At 39.6% G+C, this 19,806-nt stretch overlaps 1 protein-coding gene across 1 annotated transcript in view; it reads right to left on the minus strand.

The window, feature by feature from the left end:
• Nucleotides 1-19,806, minus strand: part of cntnap2a (contactin associated protein 2a) — a gene marked incomplete at both ends in the record, with an annotated part of 311,484 nt that overhangs the window by 113,490 nt on the left and 178,188 nt on the right. Inside the window, one exon of the mRNA XM_083901554.1 lies at nucleotides 12,102-12,251. Coding sequence (XP_083757680.1) covers nucleotides 12,102-12,251 — 150 coding nt within the window. The remainder of the gene's footprint in view (nucleotides 1-12,101; nucleotides 12,252-19,806) is intronic.

Consider the following 19,806-nt stretch of genomic DNA (forward strand, 5'->3'; position numbering starts at 1 on the left):
CTTATGCATCATATGAATGGGTTGTATTCAGAATGACCTGCTGTATAAAAGGAGGGGAGAGCCTGGAATTCAATCTCTCCCCAAACACGCAGGTCACGCGCAAAACGCCGCGGCTCAATGACATCTTCATCATCGTGATGTTATAAGCTGTCACACTCTCTATCATACGCATCAGCCTCAAGGCCAAAGCATCAGAGGTTTATTATAGAGGCCATATGCACTGTATGTGTGTGTTGTATTTGCTACCTCCTGAGACCTTGTCAGGACCAGTAGTCCTCATGGAGACCAAAACCTGGTATTATTGAGGTAGTATCAAATTTTTGCGGAACTAGTTACACAGAGTTAAATGGAATTGTAGTGAGGTGAAAAAGACCAATTACTAAAAGTTTCACAACTGGTCCAGTAGATCGAATTGGATGGCAGCCATGTCACTTGTCGCGGCTGCTGCCAAAGGTGATCTACTGGACCAATTATGAAACTTTATGTAAGTACTATTCACTTACACACACACATTTATAAACATAGGGCCCAGGAATTCCACTTTAAGGTTAGGATTAGGCATCACTATGGTTACAGTTAAGGATAGTGATTTTTTAGTGTGTCCAAATGGATGGACATCAATGCAGTGTCCTAAGAAGAATAGCTGTGCATTCTGCATGTGGGATGCTAAACCCTGAATGAATCCCCACAGTGCCATTACCTGCAAGTAAAGCAGCAGAAAAGTCAAAAAAGTGCCTGTTTGCATGTGCGTTTGTGCTGAATTGTTCATATCTTCTGCTTTCACTTTGGACTCGGAAAGTTTCTCCTGTCATCCTTGCCATCTGTCTCTACTCCTGCCACACCTGTCTGCTGTCTTTCCAGAGGAACGGAAGAACGGCGGACACAGAAAGGAAGAGAGGTTGAGACAGAAAGGGAGACAGAGGATGGAAAACAGAGCAGACTGGTTGGCAGCACTTTTGTGTCCTCGAGATCGCATATGAATACAAAGGAACTGCGGCCTTCCTGACAGTTTGGCAGTACAAATAAAGAGAGGCATGGAATGAGGGATGGGTAGAGCGATGCACTAGATATTGCTATGTTTACTTGTTGGGTGTCACTTGTTTCATTTTTCATTAATTTCATACACTGCTTGTATTATCATGAGAACCTTTTTTGCAATAGGTAATGTAACTTCTTTTGGCTTCATAAAAATAAGAAATATCAATTATGATACGAAACTCACGTTTGACTTGAGCAAAATGAACAATTTAATTGCAAAACTTGAAAGTTAATAACAAAAAAAGAGTATTGGGTGAGAGATCAAACATCTACGTAATCCCCAACCTCTATCTGCAATTTACGGTTTGAGAGTAGCATTTAAATAACACTTGACACGATGTTCATGTTGGCATTATACTAAAGTAATTATTTTAGATTTGCATATAAATCGGCTCCATAAGTGCTGTAAAAATGTAACCAGACAGTAGTCAGGCGATAAATTCACCCCTTTGTCACTCAGAAGCTATGACTGTTATTGACCAATGTTAGTATGCTGTTATTATTTTGTCTTCCTCTTCCCTGTCAACAAATCTTAAGACCAATTTTCTTCTGTGCCTCTCAAAAATGTATCATTGTATTATTCATAAAGCTGCATTGCAGCTGCAGTGACAAATAGAGAAAGATACAGAACAAGATTAATGAGGTGGAATCCAACAGAACAAACACTTGGTAAACAAGGCACAGATGTAGCCCGGCATCTGTAAATCCTGAAGCTATCACAGCTTAAAGCCAAGTTAAGAAGGCCTGAAAAAAGATTCCTGATGGTCTGGGGGTTTAATTTGTAGTATAAACAAAACGTCAGCCTTGTATAACAAGGATTATGAATAGCAGCAGAAATCACTCGCAGTCTTGCTTTCTGTTGCCTAAGGAACTTCTCTTACAATTCACACACACACACATTTTCACAAGCCAGCACCAGCTCTCTCCTACCTAAACACATCAGACATGCACGGCTGGCTCTTAGGCTACACAACACTTGTTTCCACACCCCAACACATGTAGGGGGGGTACATCTGCTTCCAGTGGAAGAAGGCTGGAAATCAGCCAAAATGCTTGGGGTATAAAGATGAAACAAATATTCAGGATTCAAATTCAGAGGAGACAAAAAGTATGTAGATTCTTTCACGTTCAAATTCACACAAGTGTACATTTTACAGACCCCCTGCTGCTTTTTCTCCCAGAGCTATGTTCCTTAAAGGGAATATATCATGCAAAAAGCGTGATGTCTATTCCCCTTTCCTCTTGTTCCATCATTTAATAAGTGTGTGTGACAATGAAGACGATTGGATAGATCATGCTCCCTCCCTTTTACATTCACTTGTTGAAAAGTTGCTGAACTTTCCTGGCTTTTTTATGTCCCCACCATCCAAGGAAGTAAAGCCCCAAATGGATTGAAATTCAGAAGTTCAAAGATGGATTAATACTGAGTCAAAGTCAAACATGGAATCCTTAGGTTTTGCGGCAAAGGTGAGCTATGAGACGTGGAGGTGAAAATGAGGTGACACTCAGACATTCGGCCCAGGTTTCAAGCACATGGCAATTTTTTTTCACAGCTGTTTGGTATTGGCTTTTAAAAAGGGTTTAGCTGAGCCTGGTAATTAATCTTGGGTATGTTTGAGTGTAATATATCATAAAACAATCAGATTGGCATCTCCGATTCCCTTTGCACTTGCACCTTGTCGAGGTTGCTACTACGGCAAGGGCATATTTGCCACGTAGGAGAACAGAATGCTGCTGTGCAGAGTAAACAGGTGATCGCTATGTGCAACAGGCAGAGTGCACAAATACCTACACAGGTAGACACATATTCCTGTCTTGTAAATGTTTGCTTGAAATAAAAGATAATAAATAGTTGGATCCTTAAATAAACATTTGAACATACAAATGAGTAAAGGTCCCTGTAAAAGGAAAAAAAAGGAGAGTACTGAAATATCCCCCCCAAAAGGATCTTATGAAAGTCATTCAATAGGAACATAGCATGTATGGATGTCAGAGATTACTGCACATGTCAAGAATGATTTGTGACATCCATGGTAGATGAGTGTGCAGTGTAGGCACACAAATTCACACATAAGTACCCATGCTCTCACAAAGACAGCATCGGATGTTCTCTGATAAATGTCGGCAGTGAGACTAGCATGTCGAATGCGCCAAAGATGCCAAAACGCAGACACATGGCCGAAGCATGTTCTACACTGTACACCGTCAAAAGTAGCACTAATATTCTCTGAGTATTATCCAATACTGCACATGTTAAAGACTTGTTTACATTCCAGTTTGTGAAAAATGTGCATAGAGCAGCGAGCAGATAAAAAACTAAAATGGAGTTTCATCAGCAACACACGGGATTTGTCAGTTGCTGTTTCCAGACACACTATTCATAGTTGCCTCCTCCTCCCCCTGCTCAGTGAAAAGAGCGGGTGATGTTAGTGAGAACACGGCAATGAATCAAAGGCATAAAAAGTTGTCTTCGGAATACATTCACGGCAGTTCCATTCTTTATCACACCCTCACACAACACTGCGGCAAGGTGCTTGTTTTTGTGTGAATGACGCTGAAGTGCACTTTCTTCCCGTCCACTGTGGCCTCTACTATATGGGTGTGTGTGCGAAGGGCACTGAAAAAAATTAAATTTTAATAATAATGACAAAAAAAGAAGGAATGAGCTATGAAATGATGTTCAACAACTCAGAAAAGTGCAATGCAAATCATGGAAAATATCAAATCAACAAACACCAGCATGCTTTGTTAAAACCCCACACTTTTAATAACTTTCTCAAAAGTATAAAACAAATTTCAGACACTGTCCCTGCAAAAAATAGCAGGAATTTGCTGACTTGTACACGTGTGTGTGCATGTGTGCGTTTTTGTCATTGTCCATCTGTCTTCCCTCTTGAGAAATTCAATTTGTGGATGTCTCATGTCAGTCACTTACTAATTTTCTCAAAGCGCAGCGTCAGGAGTGAGAAACTACTCCCCGTAAAATAGGCTTTGGGTTCAGGAGACTGCTTCTAAAAGCAGACACTCAAAGGATGGAGGGGTGGAGATGAGGGGAGATGATGGGAGCCAAAGAAGGAAGGGGGTCGATTCAGTTAAAGAGGATAAGAGGGATGAGAGGGGAGGATGAGAGCCAAAAAGAAAGATGGAACATAAACTAAAAAATTGGAGAGAACTGGAGAAAGAAAACAGAGAAGGGGATAGAATTGAGAAAGAGGGCAGAGTTGATGACAGAGGAGATGACAGAGGCTCAAAACCACAGTCTTCTCTTTCCACTGACATCCATAATATCCTGTAACTCCGCAGCCTTGGATTTAGGCCGTGCCACATGAATTTTAATGCCACAGACTCAGGAACGACAGGACATTCATTCACCCATTCATCGTCTATACCGCTTTGTCCTCCACATGAGGGTCACGGAGCTGCTGCTGCCAATCCATGCCGACATAGTGCAAAAGGCGGAGTACACCGTGGACATGTCGCCAGTCCATGTCAGGGCCAACATAGAGATGAACAACCATTCACACTTGTCAGAAATTTAGAGCCAGGGTTCTCAAACTGGTGCATGTACCACAAATGGTATGTAAGCTTCCTCTGGTGGTACTTGGAGTCCCATTAATACTGTTCTGTATATACCAGGGTTTGTGAAATTAAATAATAATAATTAGAGTCACCTTACCTCTCGCTCCATCTTAATCTAATTTTGTTATGACAGTATCTGTGAGGAAGAGGAGAATGATGAAAAGACTGTGAAAAGTCCGTAGATGGCTTTGCTCGGCCTATTTATACCACTGTACGTTAATGTTGATGATAATTGTGTTACTCCGAGAGCTCAATATTTTCTCAGGTGGTACTAGAACTACTGATTTAGAGTGTTTAACCCTCACATGTTTTTTGGACATGTGGGAGGAAACTAGAGTAGGGGTGGGGAAAAATATTGATACTTCAATGCATCGCAATTTTGGGCATGGACGATTCTCTATTGATTCACATACCAGTTCTTCAACGTTAAATAATGTGAAATAGATGGTACAAAGAAGTGGAACTCTGAAGAGCCCTCACTGATTCCGAATCATACGTAAATATAACTGCACTGAGGACTGGAGGCTAATGTCACATGTGCTCCAAACAAGAGCAAGGAATTAGAGCCACACGGGTGCCAATATGGCTAAGCTGTCAAACATTGCACATAAAAGCAAATTCAGTTTACATTTTATCTTAAAAGTGATAAATGTGATTTGTGAATCAAGATGTTATAAGCGGAGGATGCTGCTACATTTGGTTACTTACAATGCAACTGTGCATCATCGAGATGCATTAAGTGGCTACAGATTCCCACCCCTCAACTGGAGTACACAGTGAAAGCCCACACACATACACACAGGGAAAACATGCAAACTCCACACAGAGAGGCCCAGAGCGGGATACGAACCAGCAACCTTCTTGCTGTGTGGCTCAAGACAGGACAGTTACATTTAAACACCATCCTCCTATTGCATCTATTAGTATCCCTGGACTGGTTTAAATCTTATCTATCTGGCAGCACCCACCTCCCCTCTCCTCTGATGTTCCCCAAGGCTCTGTACTCAGCCCCATGCTGTTTTCCATGTATTCACTTTCTAAAAACCTGCCTTTTATTCATTGTCCACACTCTGCATTTCCCTACTACATATTTGTTTTATTGTTAAAAGGCTCTTTTAGATTTTTTTTTAAAACATTAAATTGTTTCTGTAAGGTAACCTTGAGTGTCATGAAAGGTGACACTAAATAAAATAAAATGTATTATCAATACTATTATTATTTCATGTCATTTCATAACTGTAGTCAATTAATTCCTCTTGGTAGTCTATTTTTTAAAAAGTGCAATTGTGTGTCACTATATATTTTTACTGAAAATCTGTCAAGGAAGGCTTTTTTTCCTGCAATAAAATTAGTTGTTACTTGACAACTGACACAAACATAGGCTTGGTTACTGAACTCAGTGCCTTCAATGGTAATTAATGAATTATTTTGTATGAATTAATATCCATTTTCAATCAAATCATACCAAAATATAACACTTGGCAGAGCACATCAGGGTGATGACAATAACAGACTAGCAAACCATTCAGTGACCAGAAAGTGGTCACACCTGTGGTTAAACTTTTTCAGACAAGAAAAGGTAGTAGCTGCATGATTTGCATAACAACTAACTCTTTGGGAATAGCACTTGAGTTGCATAATGTCCCACCAAAGTCATCAAAATACATTGAACATAACCACTTATGCAAATTCGGCAATTCATTAAGATAATTAAAACATTGATTAGCAGTTTCCAGCATACTTGTCTTAATATTACACATCAATGATATCAATATTAATGTGATCTAAGAGGATCGTGGAGCTCTTTTATGTTTGAAAAAAAATTGCTGTCCTTCATTAAAAAAGAATATTTATGTATTCAAGAACTCAAATCTAGCAAATGCTGTATGGATGGATCAGGAGCTTAAGCGCCGCTTCACTTTTCTTTCCCTCAGACTAATCTCTCAACGCAGTCGTGATCATCAAAGTTTGTAGGACAAAGGGAGAATAGCTGACTTGTCCTTATTTTTGTTTTGAGGAAGACAGTGTGAGACCATTAACCCCCCTTCTCTCTCCTTCTCTCTAATTGTTGTCTATATTTCACATTTAATGGGGATAAAAACAGCTGTTTTGGGGGACAATAAAAGTAAGCATGTCCCACTAGTGCTATTCTGTCCACTTTAAAAGTAAGATCACTGCTGTGTTACCCTCGTGCACTTGCTCACTTTCTGTTTGATTAAAAACAGACAGATAATTATAACAAATAATGCCCTTGTGTCAACAGCTTCTCAGAGTGTGTGTGTGTGTGGGTAGGTGAAGGCAAAGTGTTTGGTTGAAAGCCATAACAAAAACAAAACAGCTATACCACAGCATTTTCAATACACTCACATCATAATTTAGGGTTGAACTTTCAAATTTAAATTATGATATGATCAGACTTTGTATAAACATTATCTCGTTATATCCCTGCATATGTTTGGCAGTCAAGCTTCACTATGGTCCTAATTAGTCCTAATTGTGTTTAATGTGGCAATTGGCCATGCTTAATAAACACTAAGCCACAGAGGGAAAAACATTAAATGAAGGATATAGAATGAGACAGATAGTCAAACCCGGTAGCTCTCAGTTCCTAGCAGAGCAAACACTAAGGGCCGAAATAACCGACGACAGGAAAAGGAGGCAGAAATGACAGCTGTGACAGCGGTGGATGGATAGACGGCAGGATGGACAACCGGAAAACATAATGCCTCCAGTCACGCGCTGTCATGGAGGCATAAAAAAAAAGAAAAAAAGCCAGAGCAGATTGTTGCCTTAAAGCCTCACACGATCAGTGGATGATGTGTGACCTGGGTGACTGAACCCACTCTCAGCAATTACGCGGAGCCTCGTCGTTACATAAAATAATATGGACTAGCGTGTCCATGATACTGCACTGTTCCTGCTAATTGTGGCACGTTGACAGAAAAAGCCTTGGTGACACACCAAAAGCGCTGATGGAATACTGTTAGAGAGCTTTAGGACAGCTTAATGTGCTTGGCCTCTCTGACTCATCAAGCTAAGCGATCAGAGAGAGCGACTGAGGGCAAACCACAGAGCAAACTAGCCTTTGTACACTCACTATATTATTCAGCTACCTGTGTGCTGCATGGAAATCAGGTTCAGGTATTTTGAATAAATGCTGTTGATATTATGTTTGATTTTTAAGCTCTCTCTCTCTCTGTGGGTATTTGTTACCTCTTTTCTGGCATAAACAGTGGCCTTGTCAGGATCAGTAGTCCTCATGGGAACCAAAACCTGGTCTTAATGAGGCATAACCTCATATCTGGGGAGCTGGTTAAGTTTAAGGTTAGGCATAATGCTCTGCTCAGGCTGTATAAATGAATGGAAATGTGCAGACCTGTGTGGGTTCCTCTTCACACACACACACTCCAAGACTCCATTGTTAAACTGAATGAAAGGAGAAGCCTTGAAACTAAAGAAAAACATGTCAGGTGTCTTGAATAGCAGGTCTTATTTTTGACTCCAAACTAAATACTGAACCTCCTTCTTGTCATTGAATGAAGTGATTTCAAAAATGTCTTCTGAAAAACATCTCCCTGAGCCCGTGAAGGGGTGGCCTTAAAACCACTTGATACAGTGTAATAATCAGCAGTTTTGACTCCCATGCAGCCTTCAAAACCCATGTTTTAGGCTCCCGACTTCCCAACACTAATTTCGTCATGTAAAATGAACAGGTAAAAGCATAGTCACACTTGCTGCCAATTCAGCCTAAGCACTGTCACTGTCAGTGATGGAAAGTAGCTGTATGTCTCTGTGAGTGTTTCTGTGCGATGATGAACTTATTCATATGAAAACAAAGATTTGTTTGTCAGTCGGAGACAAACACAATATCTATATCATACAAATAAAAACACATACAAATATGGGAATTGTTTATGTTCAGAGAGCTGTAATCCCTGTGGCGACATTCAGGTAGTGCCTCTGTGATTTTATGTCCCATTGTCACGGCACAGTGTAACACATGTAGTGCAACTACTTTAAGAATTACTGCATTATGTGTGCAGAAAGTGGGAGGAGAGAGAGACAGCGAGAGAGAGAGTAAACCTGGCAACATTGAGCACGAGACATGTGCAATAATATACTGTTATGTGCAGTCTGGGCTCGTCAATGTGTGACTGATTTATCATTTTAAATATCATGTGAAGGTCTAGGCACGTTTATCACATATCAACATAAAAAAAAAGTGTCAATTTGTACTGGACACTTCAAAGGCAAAAAGTTAGCATAAGGTTTTGCAGTTTTAAAAGGGTTCGGCCACGGCAACCATCGGAAGTTTGGCAAATTTCAACCGTTATCCAAAACAGGAAGTGCCCTCTAACATCGCCATACATAGACCGATTGCCTTGAAACTTCAGAAGAGAATGACTCTGAACACAACTACATGATTGCAAGGGCCCTTTCATTTTCAGTTGAAAGTGCAATTGTCTCTTCCTATCGCATTAGAGCAAATAAGTTGATACATTTTAATAATATCTCATAATGCTCAATCTTGTTTTAAATCTTTACCAGTGTAAATATTGAAAATAATCTTGACAAATCCCAATTGCAACCATAGTGAACCATGTTCGGTATAGGAGCAGAATGTCCTTTAATGTGACGCCTGTCCCTCACACGGACAAACATAAAACCAAGCGTACTTGTGGGCGATTGCTGATGGTTAAGGTTTTATAGACAAATCCAACAACCAATTTGTGTGTTTTGCTATCTTGTGGAGCCGTCATTACTGGGGTGGCGGGTAGCAGTGAGTCACTGCCTGCTGCTGCAGTGACAGCGGCACGGAGAGTTGGTTTCACTCTCACAGTGGTGCCTCGCCATTTACTGATAGAGAAACATTATGAATTGCGATCATAATGTTATTGGAATCTTAATCGATAGTTACGCCATTGTGACAATAGTCTTCAACATGTTTTTCCTTCAGCGCCACCACATTTGAAGTAATAATGTGCCGTGTAATGCACTGACAACATGACTGTAACACACTGGACTGGGATCATAAACTGATATTGCAGAGCAGATACATGAATTAAAAAGGGCAAACATGTCGGTCGTCTGCACGCCCACAGTATCTGTGTAAAGTACACACAGAAACCCATGATGCAATTTTTGAAAAAGTTGAATTTTATCACTGCTGGAGCAGCCAAAAAAAGGTTCTTATAAACAGATGTCGTTGTTATAAGCAAGGCTAAATCATTAGCTGTTCACGGACCAAAAGCTGACAAATGCTGTACATTCTTAAGGGAGCTTGCATTGACTTTTTCACACCACCTTGATGTTTTATAATTGAGTTTACACTATCAGAGCCCTTTAAAGCTGTTCTGCTTTGTAGATATTCATTTTTTCTACTCTGGTAATCAAGGCATGCGATTGAGGAGTTTGAGGCACATTATTAAAGCTTTTTAAACCAGTTGTATTCTATTTTGTACATGTATTATCCGAACTCCTATAGTTTAAGTAGTAGAAGAGTAGAGCAAGACATGACAGGCAGGAGTGGGCGTGGGGCTTTCAGCTCTGCTCGTATTAAAGTCAGTTTCTTCCCCATCTTCAAAAGGTAGAGACATTATAGCATTAGAGAGATCATCTCATCTCAGCCACTATTGATTCCTGGCTCAGCGTAAACAAAATCAATAAATCACCAATTGGATCAAAACGGAAGCTCGAGAGTAAGAAGGAACATAGGAGAGGAGAGAATGAGAAGATATGGGAGACGAGGGAAAGGACAGATAAATGACAACATACAGTATGCAATATTTGTATTCAACTATATTGCTGGACTAAAAAAAAATAAAAATCCTTCTAAATGCCTCTTCTGTGAAACCTCATCAATACGCCAAAGCTTCACAAAGTTGGATTTCATAAATAAAAAGTATGTAAGAATACAAGTTATAATGGGCTTCAAGGGATTTCAGGCAACAACAGTGAGGAGTAAATTAAGATGGACAGCAGAATAAAACTATATGGATGTGTAGGTTTGTGTGTGTGTGTGTGTGTGTTTGTGGTGCTCTGATCCTTATTGACTGGCTGAGGGAAATAGTTTTGTTTGATGGAAGAGATTGTCCTCAGATGGAGAGAGGGAGAGGGACAGAGGCCTGATGGAGATATCCAAGCCTGGACTATTTCTCTTAGTTACTGTAGGTGCCCACACACCCTGCACCGGCTTTGCTGAGCTATCCCTATAAGGACCGTCTTTGACCTCCATGTATTTGAACAGCCTAAATGAAGCCTTATCCCTAAGCAGTTTACGTCTAACCCTAACCCTAACCTTAATCTTAGGCCTAAACTTAACCAGAGTCCCTCAGAGATTAGGTTCTGCCTCATTAGGAAAAAGGTTTTTGGTTTCCATGAGGACTACTGGTCCTGACAAGGTCGTGTTTATGCCAAAAAAGAGGGAACAAATACAAGAGCACACACTTATATATGAACCATCTTTCAACGTTGGACAGGGGTGTCTGGCATCATTAACCTGGCATCTTCCAAATTCAGATACATTGTGGTTGCTGCATGTGTGAAGTGTGTGTAATGCTAGTGTTTGTGCGAGTGTCAGAACACTGGAGTTTCTTTCTACAGCTGGCAACAGCTCTTTTCGCAAAGTAAAGGAACAAAGTTTGATGTTAAACTTTCAGTGTTGCTCGAATATTGGTATGTGAACAGCTGTTCACACACATCACTGGCTATGTAGGATTGTCACACGTCTTGGTGAAATTATGGAAACGAGGCAATCATTTCTTCATAAGATTCAAATCAATATTTTGTGACAAATTATTTATTTTTGGTAAGAAGCCAGAAAATGAGCAGATTCATCTGCATGAATCTGTCTGCGTTATGCCTCACAATAATATCTGGCTCACATAACATTATCTCTTTCATAGCAAATGAAAAGCAGCTCCATTTAAATTTGCATTTTTTTTGTGTCTCCTTGTTTAAATTTTTACTAGACAACCAATACAATGTTATCTATCTATCTATCTATCTATCTATCTATCTATCTATCTATCTATCTATCTATCTATCTATCTATCTATCTATCTATCTATCTATCATAAATAAATCCAAACTATGAAGGAACACATATGGGATTACATAGTAAACAAAAGTGTTAAAGAAACCAGAATATGTTGTATATTTTCGATTCTTCAAACTAGCCACCTTTTGCTTTGATGACTACTTTGCACACTCTTGGCATTCTCTCAATCAGCTTCTCGAGGTAGTCAGATGAAATGGGAGGTAAGGTTTGGTCAAAGGTCTATACAGTGAACAGACCTATTTGACTACTGTTCAAATCCATATTATGACAAGAAACACTCAGCTAAGTAAAGAGAAACTGACAGCCCATCATTACTTAAAGACAAGAAGGTCAGTCAATCGCAAAGTCACAAATACCATCAAGCGCTGTGATGGCTCTCACGAGGAGATTGAGAAGAAAATAAAGGGTTTGGTATTGACTGTACCTCCCAAATGATAGGTTCCTCCTGTGGTGATGGTGAGTGGTGAGCTGGAGCGAACAGCGGAACCCTCGTCGCCATCTAGCGTCAACATGGCAAAGTTCTCCTTGGCGACCAAACGTATCACATGCCACTGGCCATCGTTTAAGCCCGAACCTGGAGTTTGGGGATGAAAATATACAAATCAATTGGTGATTAACTGCAAACATATGCATTTACATCCATGTCATGTTCATTTCTTTGTGTCCTTTCTATCGATGATGACGCGTCGACTCTCCCTTGAGTTCATTTGTGACACAAAAATATTGAATGTCAAGAGACCTGTTTTTTTTATTGCCTTCTTCCCTGTACATTTGCACACTAAGGATCATCCTCCACCCCTGCCACACACTTTTTTATTCACATAACTTATAACAGATAATCTCATATATGTAAACCAATGCATCCTAAATCGTATTCACTTTTCTTCTTTTCTCCCACGTTCCTCTTTTTTTTTCCTCTCCCCATCTTCGGCGAGAGCAGCTTACAGTCTCAAGGCTCCTGCGTCTCAACTCCATTAACTCTGGAACCTTCTTTGCATCAAGTACGAAAAGAAGCTGAGTGCAATAGAGCGTGTGTATGTGTGTGCGTGTGTGTTTTGTGTCTGTGTTCAAGTCTGAAATGTGGTGCGATGTCTGCATGTGTCTGTGTACTCTGCATGTATGTGTGTATTTGTGCATGAGTTTTGTGTTCTTCTTCTCTTTCTCTTCTCCAGTAGCTCTGCTCCATTAAATATGAGTGATGTATTGGAATGGGACATTACTACTGGAGCCGAGAGAGAAGCCAGCTACCTCTCATCACCCTCTCCTCTATACATCACCTCTTCTCGACACCACTCTCATCTGTCCCTCCCTGCCTCTCTCTGTCCCTGATTCTTTCTTTAATCTCCCTGTCTTTATTTCCTTTCCCCTATTTCTGCATTTCACTATCCCTCCTTGCTTTGCCGTCTTCATGCTCCTCTCCTCTTGTGGCCATCTGCTGCAGTGAAAGTTTTTTTTTTTTCAATTCGGCTCAGCTCACTGCTTCACTGACGATGATACATTGACAGAAGAGACACGGCAGCGAAGTTCAAGGTATGGACAGTTGAAAGTCAGTTTTGATCAGAGCACACGTGTATACAACCCAATAAATTCTCTACATGCCTTAATGTGTTGTGTGTCAAAACGTCTGTAACAGTCTTTGTAAGTTTAACACAAGGCTCTGTTTGTGTATTTGCCGCGTATGTGTGGCAGATTTCGCTCCGCTTTCTTCAAGGCACAATTTTGTGTTGTTTATCTCCTCCCAGAATGCATTTGGAGACTCTGCCTTTCATGTTAGCAGGGAGTCTACATCAATTAATCGCTATCAGCGGGGTGATTATGTGCATGTTTCTGTGAGCGTATGAGTGTGCTCAACCAAGATGGCCACCTGCTGAGGGGTATGACCGCTATGGCCTTGTTCTCGGCTATGCTGGTTAATTATGCGCACACCAACACATAAACACACACACACACAACGTCATTGTGAAGTGAGGACACTTGACATAACACGATCCCTAACAAAACCTAATTCAAAACCGAACCCTAAAATTAAGTCCGAAAACTCATAGAAACCATTGAATTGGTGAGGAAAGTCTAAAAATATCCACTCAAAGCATAAACATTCTCACCATGAAGGTTAACCAGCCCTCTTCTTTTCCCCCACAAACTCTGTCAGAGACTAATATACAATCACATAAAGGAATTACACAAGAAAATAAGACGATGCATCTTCTTTTCTTTTGACTGCTGACCTCAAAGAATCCTGATCAGGTGGAAAGAGGCCTTGGCGTGCTCCTTCACTGACAATCACGCTTCTGATTATATATTGGTTTGATGTAATCACTATCATGCTCTCCACTCCACCCCATCCCTCTCCATAACCTCTTGAATGTAATGAGAAATAGACTCCTGGAACCTTTTGTTCCCTCATCTGTTTTACATCACCTGCAATAGCTTTGAATGATGAGCTTATTAGTCGTAGCACTTGCTGAAACACAAATATAAAAAGTGGGCCGCGTCTCTTATTTCTTTCTGTCACACAACCTAAAGACATGCATGCTAAAAACGTACACATGCCGACTGTTCGCCCTCAGATAAAACAGATAATGGAGGGTAAAGGAAAAAAAAGATAACTGTTCAGATTTGATGAGATCAGGTTTTTTAGCTCCCCGATCTATATTTATATAATGCAGCCTGTAAATGAGGTCAAAGACCAGTCACTTTGCTGCGCTTTTTTTTATTTTCAATGAATTGCATATTAAGAAAATTGCCCTAATAGTTCATGAACATGACATCAAGCCCACACTTTGAATATCTGCAGAAAGTCAAACAGTGTCAGAAGATGTGTTCAACTTTGCCTCATATTGAAATATTTAAATGATTATCATTGAAGAGTGCCATTTGACCCAGATACTCTTAGATATTCTGTCGACCAAAACAACTTTTCAGGCTACATAAATCTCTAATCCATTAAAAATAATGAATTACAAATGTGTTACTTAAAAAAACTTGGAGAGAAAACAATGGGAATCATATAACATACTTACAATATATATTATAAAACATTGTGTTTTTAAATATGGCTGGAGTCAGATTTTGTGTGCCAACTCTGTTCAAGAGAGTCATCCTTGGCCACTCTTGTGGTCACAGAGAGTATGAGTGAGTAAAATAATAATTCCATTTCATTTTATATTTAATTTTCTGGGGAGGTTTTAAAATATGGGGTTCTTTGCTTCTGGTATAACATGTCTGGGACACAGACTAAAGGATATAGAGAGAAGGGGCCACTATAGAAAGACAATGAGGCACATGATGATGGGGTTTGAAACACAATCCCTGTAAGATTAATCATTTGGTCTTGAGAAAGAAAATGCAAGGAGCAAATAAACAAAGGTGTTGGGGCTTGGTGTAAGGATGTAATTATTGTTAAAATTGCTAATATCTGCCAATGTTATTCAAAATGTTAAGGTATTTTTGCTACCCAAAATTAGAATATTGTAGATATAAATATGGTTTAATGTAAATTGCTTGTATTTTTACTGTGATGCTGTCAATAGGATGAAAAAACATTGCCATTTCTTTATTATTATTATTTAAAAATAGCTACCCCAGTTTCATTTTGTCTTGTAATATCAAGACACCAGGTGGTAGAACTATACAATAAAAATGCTTTTATCGACTGGATGAGTTGGATATAGTGAAATGTTTTTATGAAGACGCGGTAGTATACTACTTAAGAGAGCTTTAGTTCAAAGAACTTCATCCTCAGCCTCCGTGATATTTCAGAAACGAGCTCAAGACTGACAGCAACCGAAAACAAGGTGACAGCAATTACAGTGACGCTGAAAGTGACTCAGCCTGAACAGCAGCTCCAAGAGAAAAATGAGCTGACAAAGAGGTGGAGAGAGTGATTATTGTTAATTAGAGAGGGGGAAAAAATGTTAGAAGAGCAGCTAAATAAATAAAAAAAAGCTGACGTTCATGCATACAGTCCAAACAACAAAACTGGCATCCCTGGATGACAACCGGTGTGCAGGATGTGCAGAGGCAGAAGAAAGAAGTGACAAGCCACAGAGAAGACCTGGCTGCTTCTCCGACTGAACTACAGCTCACCAAGAACAAAGAGGAAATATACATATACATATACATACAATAAACTCTGACAGTGAATTCTAAATAAAGAACTGATTGTTTTAATTCTTCCTCCCCCTTGCTTTTTTTCTATGCACCATTTACCACCGAATGCACGATTAAAGCTTGTCATTCAAATTCTCCCCGTGAAATGTTTACATGAAAGACTGGGCAAGATTGCCAAAAACATTATTAATTAAATCATATTTGAATTTGCATTTGCATTAATGCCACAGCCAGAAAATGTGTGGTCTATATGTGTTTCTGAAATACAGATATTTTTGAAGATGGTTCTCCATTTGAAATTCTATAATATTCCCTATAGCTTTAAGACATAATTCTTGTAAGAAATGAAATGCTGAGTATAGTATTTTTGTCCCTCAGGTTTTGTTGCTTCATTTATTCACTAGTGAAATATTAGATGTGGAACTTCAATGGAATCAGAGTACGCAGGTTTATATATATTAACAAGACACATTTAGTCAATAAAAAAATAAGAAACATTGCCTCTACACCATGTATGACATTCCAACACTGATTACTTGGCTGTTGTCTAGTCAAGTAATTTAACTACTTGCTTGCAAATGTTGTAAAAAGTAAATTAACAGCTTTGTCTCACACTATCTTTTATAACTTCAACACAACATACTTACTTTGTCACATTTTCAAAACATATTTCACAAACACTATTGAACCGTACAGCTATTTTTCTTAAAAAAGCTTTTAGAAACCATAATGGCGTGAATGAACGTCGTTGAAATAGATTTTCTTTGCCAAATGTGCCTCAGCCAAAACAGTACAAAGGAAACATGAACTACAACTAGTTCATTTAGCTCAGAGCGGAATGAGAACAATCATTTTCAAAGAAATGAGAGTCACCTAATCATCAGGTAGTCTGATACTTTAACTCGTACAAAGTCCACAATGTCTGTTACAGTGGTAACATCAGACATGGTAAAGTTTAACAAGTTTACTGTACATCGAGAGTTACAGTCCAATCGTTTTAGATAAGGTGTCACAGAAAGTTTGGTAAAGAATTAAAAAGGTTTGAGCCAATACACAAACACACAAGCGGGCAGAGCGGCGGCATCTGACACCGGAGCTGAGCCGAAGGTGTGAAGAAACATGGTATTAGAGCAGAGGGTAGCGCTGACTGTCAACAGCACTCCACTTCAAAAACAGAGAGACAGAAGTGTCAAAGAGTGAGAACACTGAATAAGCGAAGCTGCTTTGTATCAATGCTAGACTCATTGTTGCTATTTGACAAAGAGCCAAACGACCTTCGCATCAGCTTTAAGACCATGTGATATACTGTTTTTCCAACTTGTGTGTGTTTGTATTATATTTCCATCTTGCTATATTTAGAGACAAAAAATGAACAGACAGAACGAAAATCAAATTGCAAGAGCAAAATACAAAGACAGAAGTGAAATAAATTAACACATTAAAAACAAGTTTTGGAAGATGAGATGCAAGGACATGAGAGACAAAGGGACAGGTGGAGCAAAACATGACGTACTTGAACTGATTTAAACAGAATTATAATAACTAGTTCACATTAACAGAGATGTAATAAAGCTCAAGGTGGCGTGAGAAAGTCGTGTTCTAGAAGATTTTAATCAAAGTCAGGGTGAGGTGTCCTATTTCATCAGCAAAACGGGATTGGATAGGATTATATTAGCATCTACTATAATAACTCGACAGTGGTAGAAACTGACGCATATAGTAAATTTTTGAGAAACACTGAATGACAAAGAGATATGTGTTTACATTTTGTACGAGTTAAAGTATCAGACTACCTGATGATTAGGTGACTCTCATCTCTTTGAAAATGATTGTTCTCATTCCGCTCTTTCTGCTTCCTCTCTTACCTCCGTTTCTATTCTGTATTGATTTTGGATGTACAGTATAAATGAATCTGGTCTGATATAAATTTATGGGGCCCCTTAGCATTCATAAATTTACCCTTCTCCATCTCCTCCACTCCTAAATATTCGGTCCTCCGAGGAGGTGCGAAAAGCTCTGCATGTCGACACCAATGGCAATATTTGAACCATGCAAAGCCAGAAAATATGACGCATTAGGCTTTACGCACGCACGCACGCACGCACGCACGCACGCACGCACGCACGCACGCACGCACGCACGCACGCACGCACGCACGCACGCACGCACGCACGCACGCACGCACACACACACACACACACACACACACACACACACACACACACACACACACACACACACACACACACACACACACACACACACACACACACACACACACACACACACACACACACACACACACACACACACACACACACACACACACACACACACAGCACTCAGGGGGAATGAAACAATATGACATTATAATCGGGGGTGGCTTTAGTGTGGTTTCCCCCCTCAAATCTGTGCCTCAGGCCTTTCCATTATAGTAATGCCTTATGCTTCCTATTTGGACTGTGCAAGTAACCTTCTGTGTGTGTGTGACTGATAGTAACTCTGCATCTCAGAGGAACTGCTGTTATTACTTCTAGCTGAGTTGATGGGTGGGAATGCTTGCATGCAAGAACACAGACACGCACAGAAACAGCAAAAATATTGCTTTTTTTTTGTTAAAGAAAAGTTTGCTTTGTCCTGTTTTGTGGAGAGCTTCACCTCTGACTGAGACTGATTTTGTGGAAGGAAATATTCATTTCCTGTGTTGGATCAAGTATACCAATTTACAGAAATGACAATGACAAACAACAATAAGTGTAACACTTATGAGGAAAAAGAATTCAAGACGGAAGAAAATAATACTCTTTCACAATCTTATATTAGAAATCTTATAAAAGGAAAACAAAAAAAAATTTGTTGGAGTATTAGATTATCAGTATCAGATATTAGAGTAGTAATTATTTACTTTACCTTTCTATGTCACACTGTGAAGAGCATGCATGGGAATGCAGAGAGCCAAATCATGTTTTCATCTTATCCTGCTGTTACAATAATATTTATAACTATAGAGATGAATTATCACCCCCCCACCACCACCCCATTTCTTCTTTCACAACCAAACAGGGGCACAAAAACATTCTCACATTTTGTTGTATGACAATTTTTAAAGACACTAAATTCCCCAGGCTCCGGCAAAGTGGAGACAGTGAGAATTGTTTCCATAGAAACAATGCTGGCACCCAATAATTCAATAATTAATCAAGCGGGTGTGATCTGAAGGTAGCATCCTCACCACACATAATTGAAAACAAATGCCAGCACTCATCTGTTGTCTGCATCAGGTTGAAAAAGGAGCCCTTTTTCACTAACTTAGTGGTGTTAGATCACTTCATGCTTGGTAAGGCGGAAAACAGGAGTTTGGTTTATATTTGGACACATCAAAAAACGTCTTCCTGTTGCATGGTTATCAAGACAACACTTTCCAGCTCTGCTGTGATGAAGGAGTTGTAATAACTTGAATAATTAAGTGATAAAAGCAGGGGAAATTTGGACAGCGTTGGAGAGTTAATAAGCAAAAGGAAATTGATGGTAAAATAAGATCAAAGTCCCTGCGCGAGTCACACTTCAGCACGATATTTAATAACACGTGCACACATACACACACTTTGCACACGGACGACACCCACAATCTAATGTACAGCTGTGTCTCCAAGGCCTTGTCTTCACTTTAGCTTCATCCTCTGTCTTTGTTTGTGGAGGATGAAATGACAGAAAAGAGAGCAGGATGTTTTTGCAGGTTGTAGCCTTGGGGACGAATCTGTGCTGTTGCACATACAAACACAAGGCCACATATCTTTATAATACATTTAGCAATTTCGTATGAGTATGTCTAAGGCTGATGAATGAATCCAATTAATGTACCTTTTTTTTATAACACACAACAACTGCTGCAACTGCACACTGAACCTGGATTGCCAAACATTCTGTGCTCTGCTTTCTGAGCTGATGAGCACATAAAGTTCAGTCAAACCTTCTCATTCACCTTCGATTCTACCTATTAATGCATTCACAAGCAA

This window comes from Microchirus variegatus (genome assembly GCF_963457635.1).
Source record: "Microchirus variegatus genome assembly, chromosome: 15".
In the NCBI taxonomy this organism is placed as follows: domain Eukaryota; kingdom Metazoa; phylum Chordata; class Actinopteri; order Pleuronectiformes; family Soleidae; genus Microchirus; species Microchirus variegatus.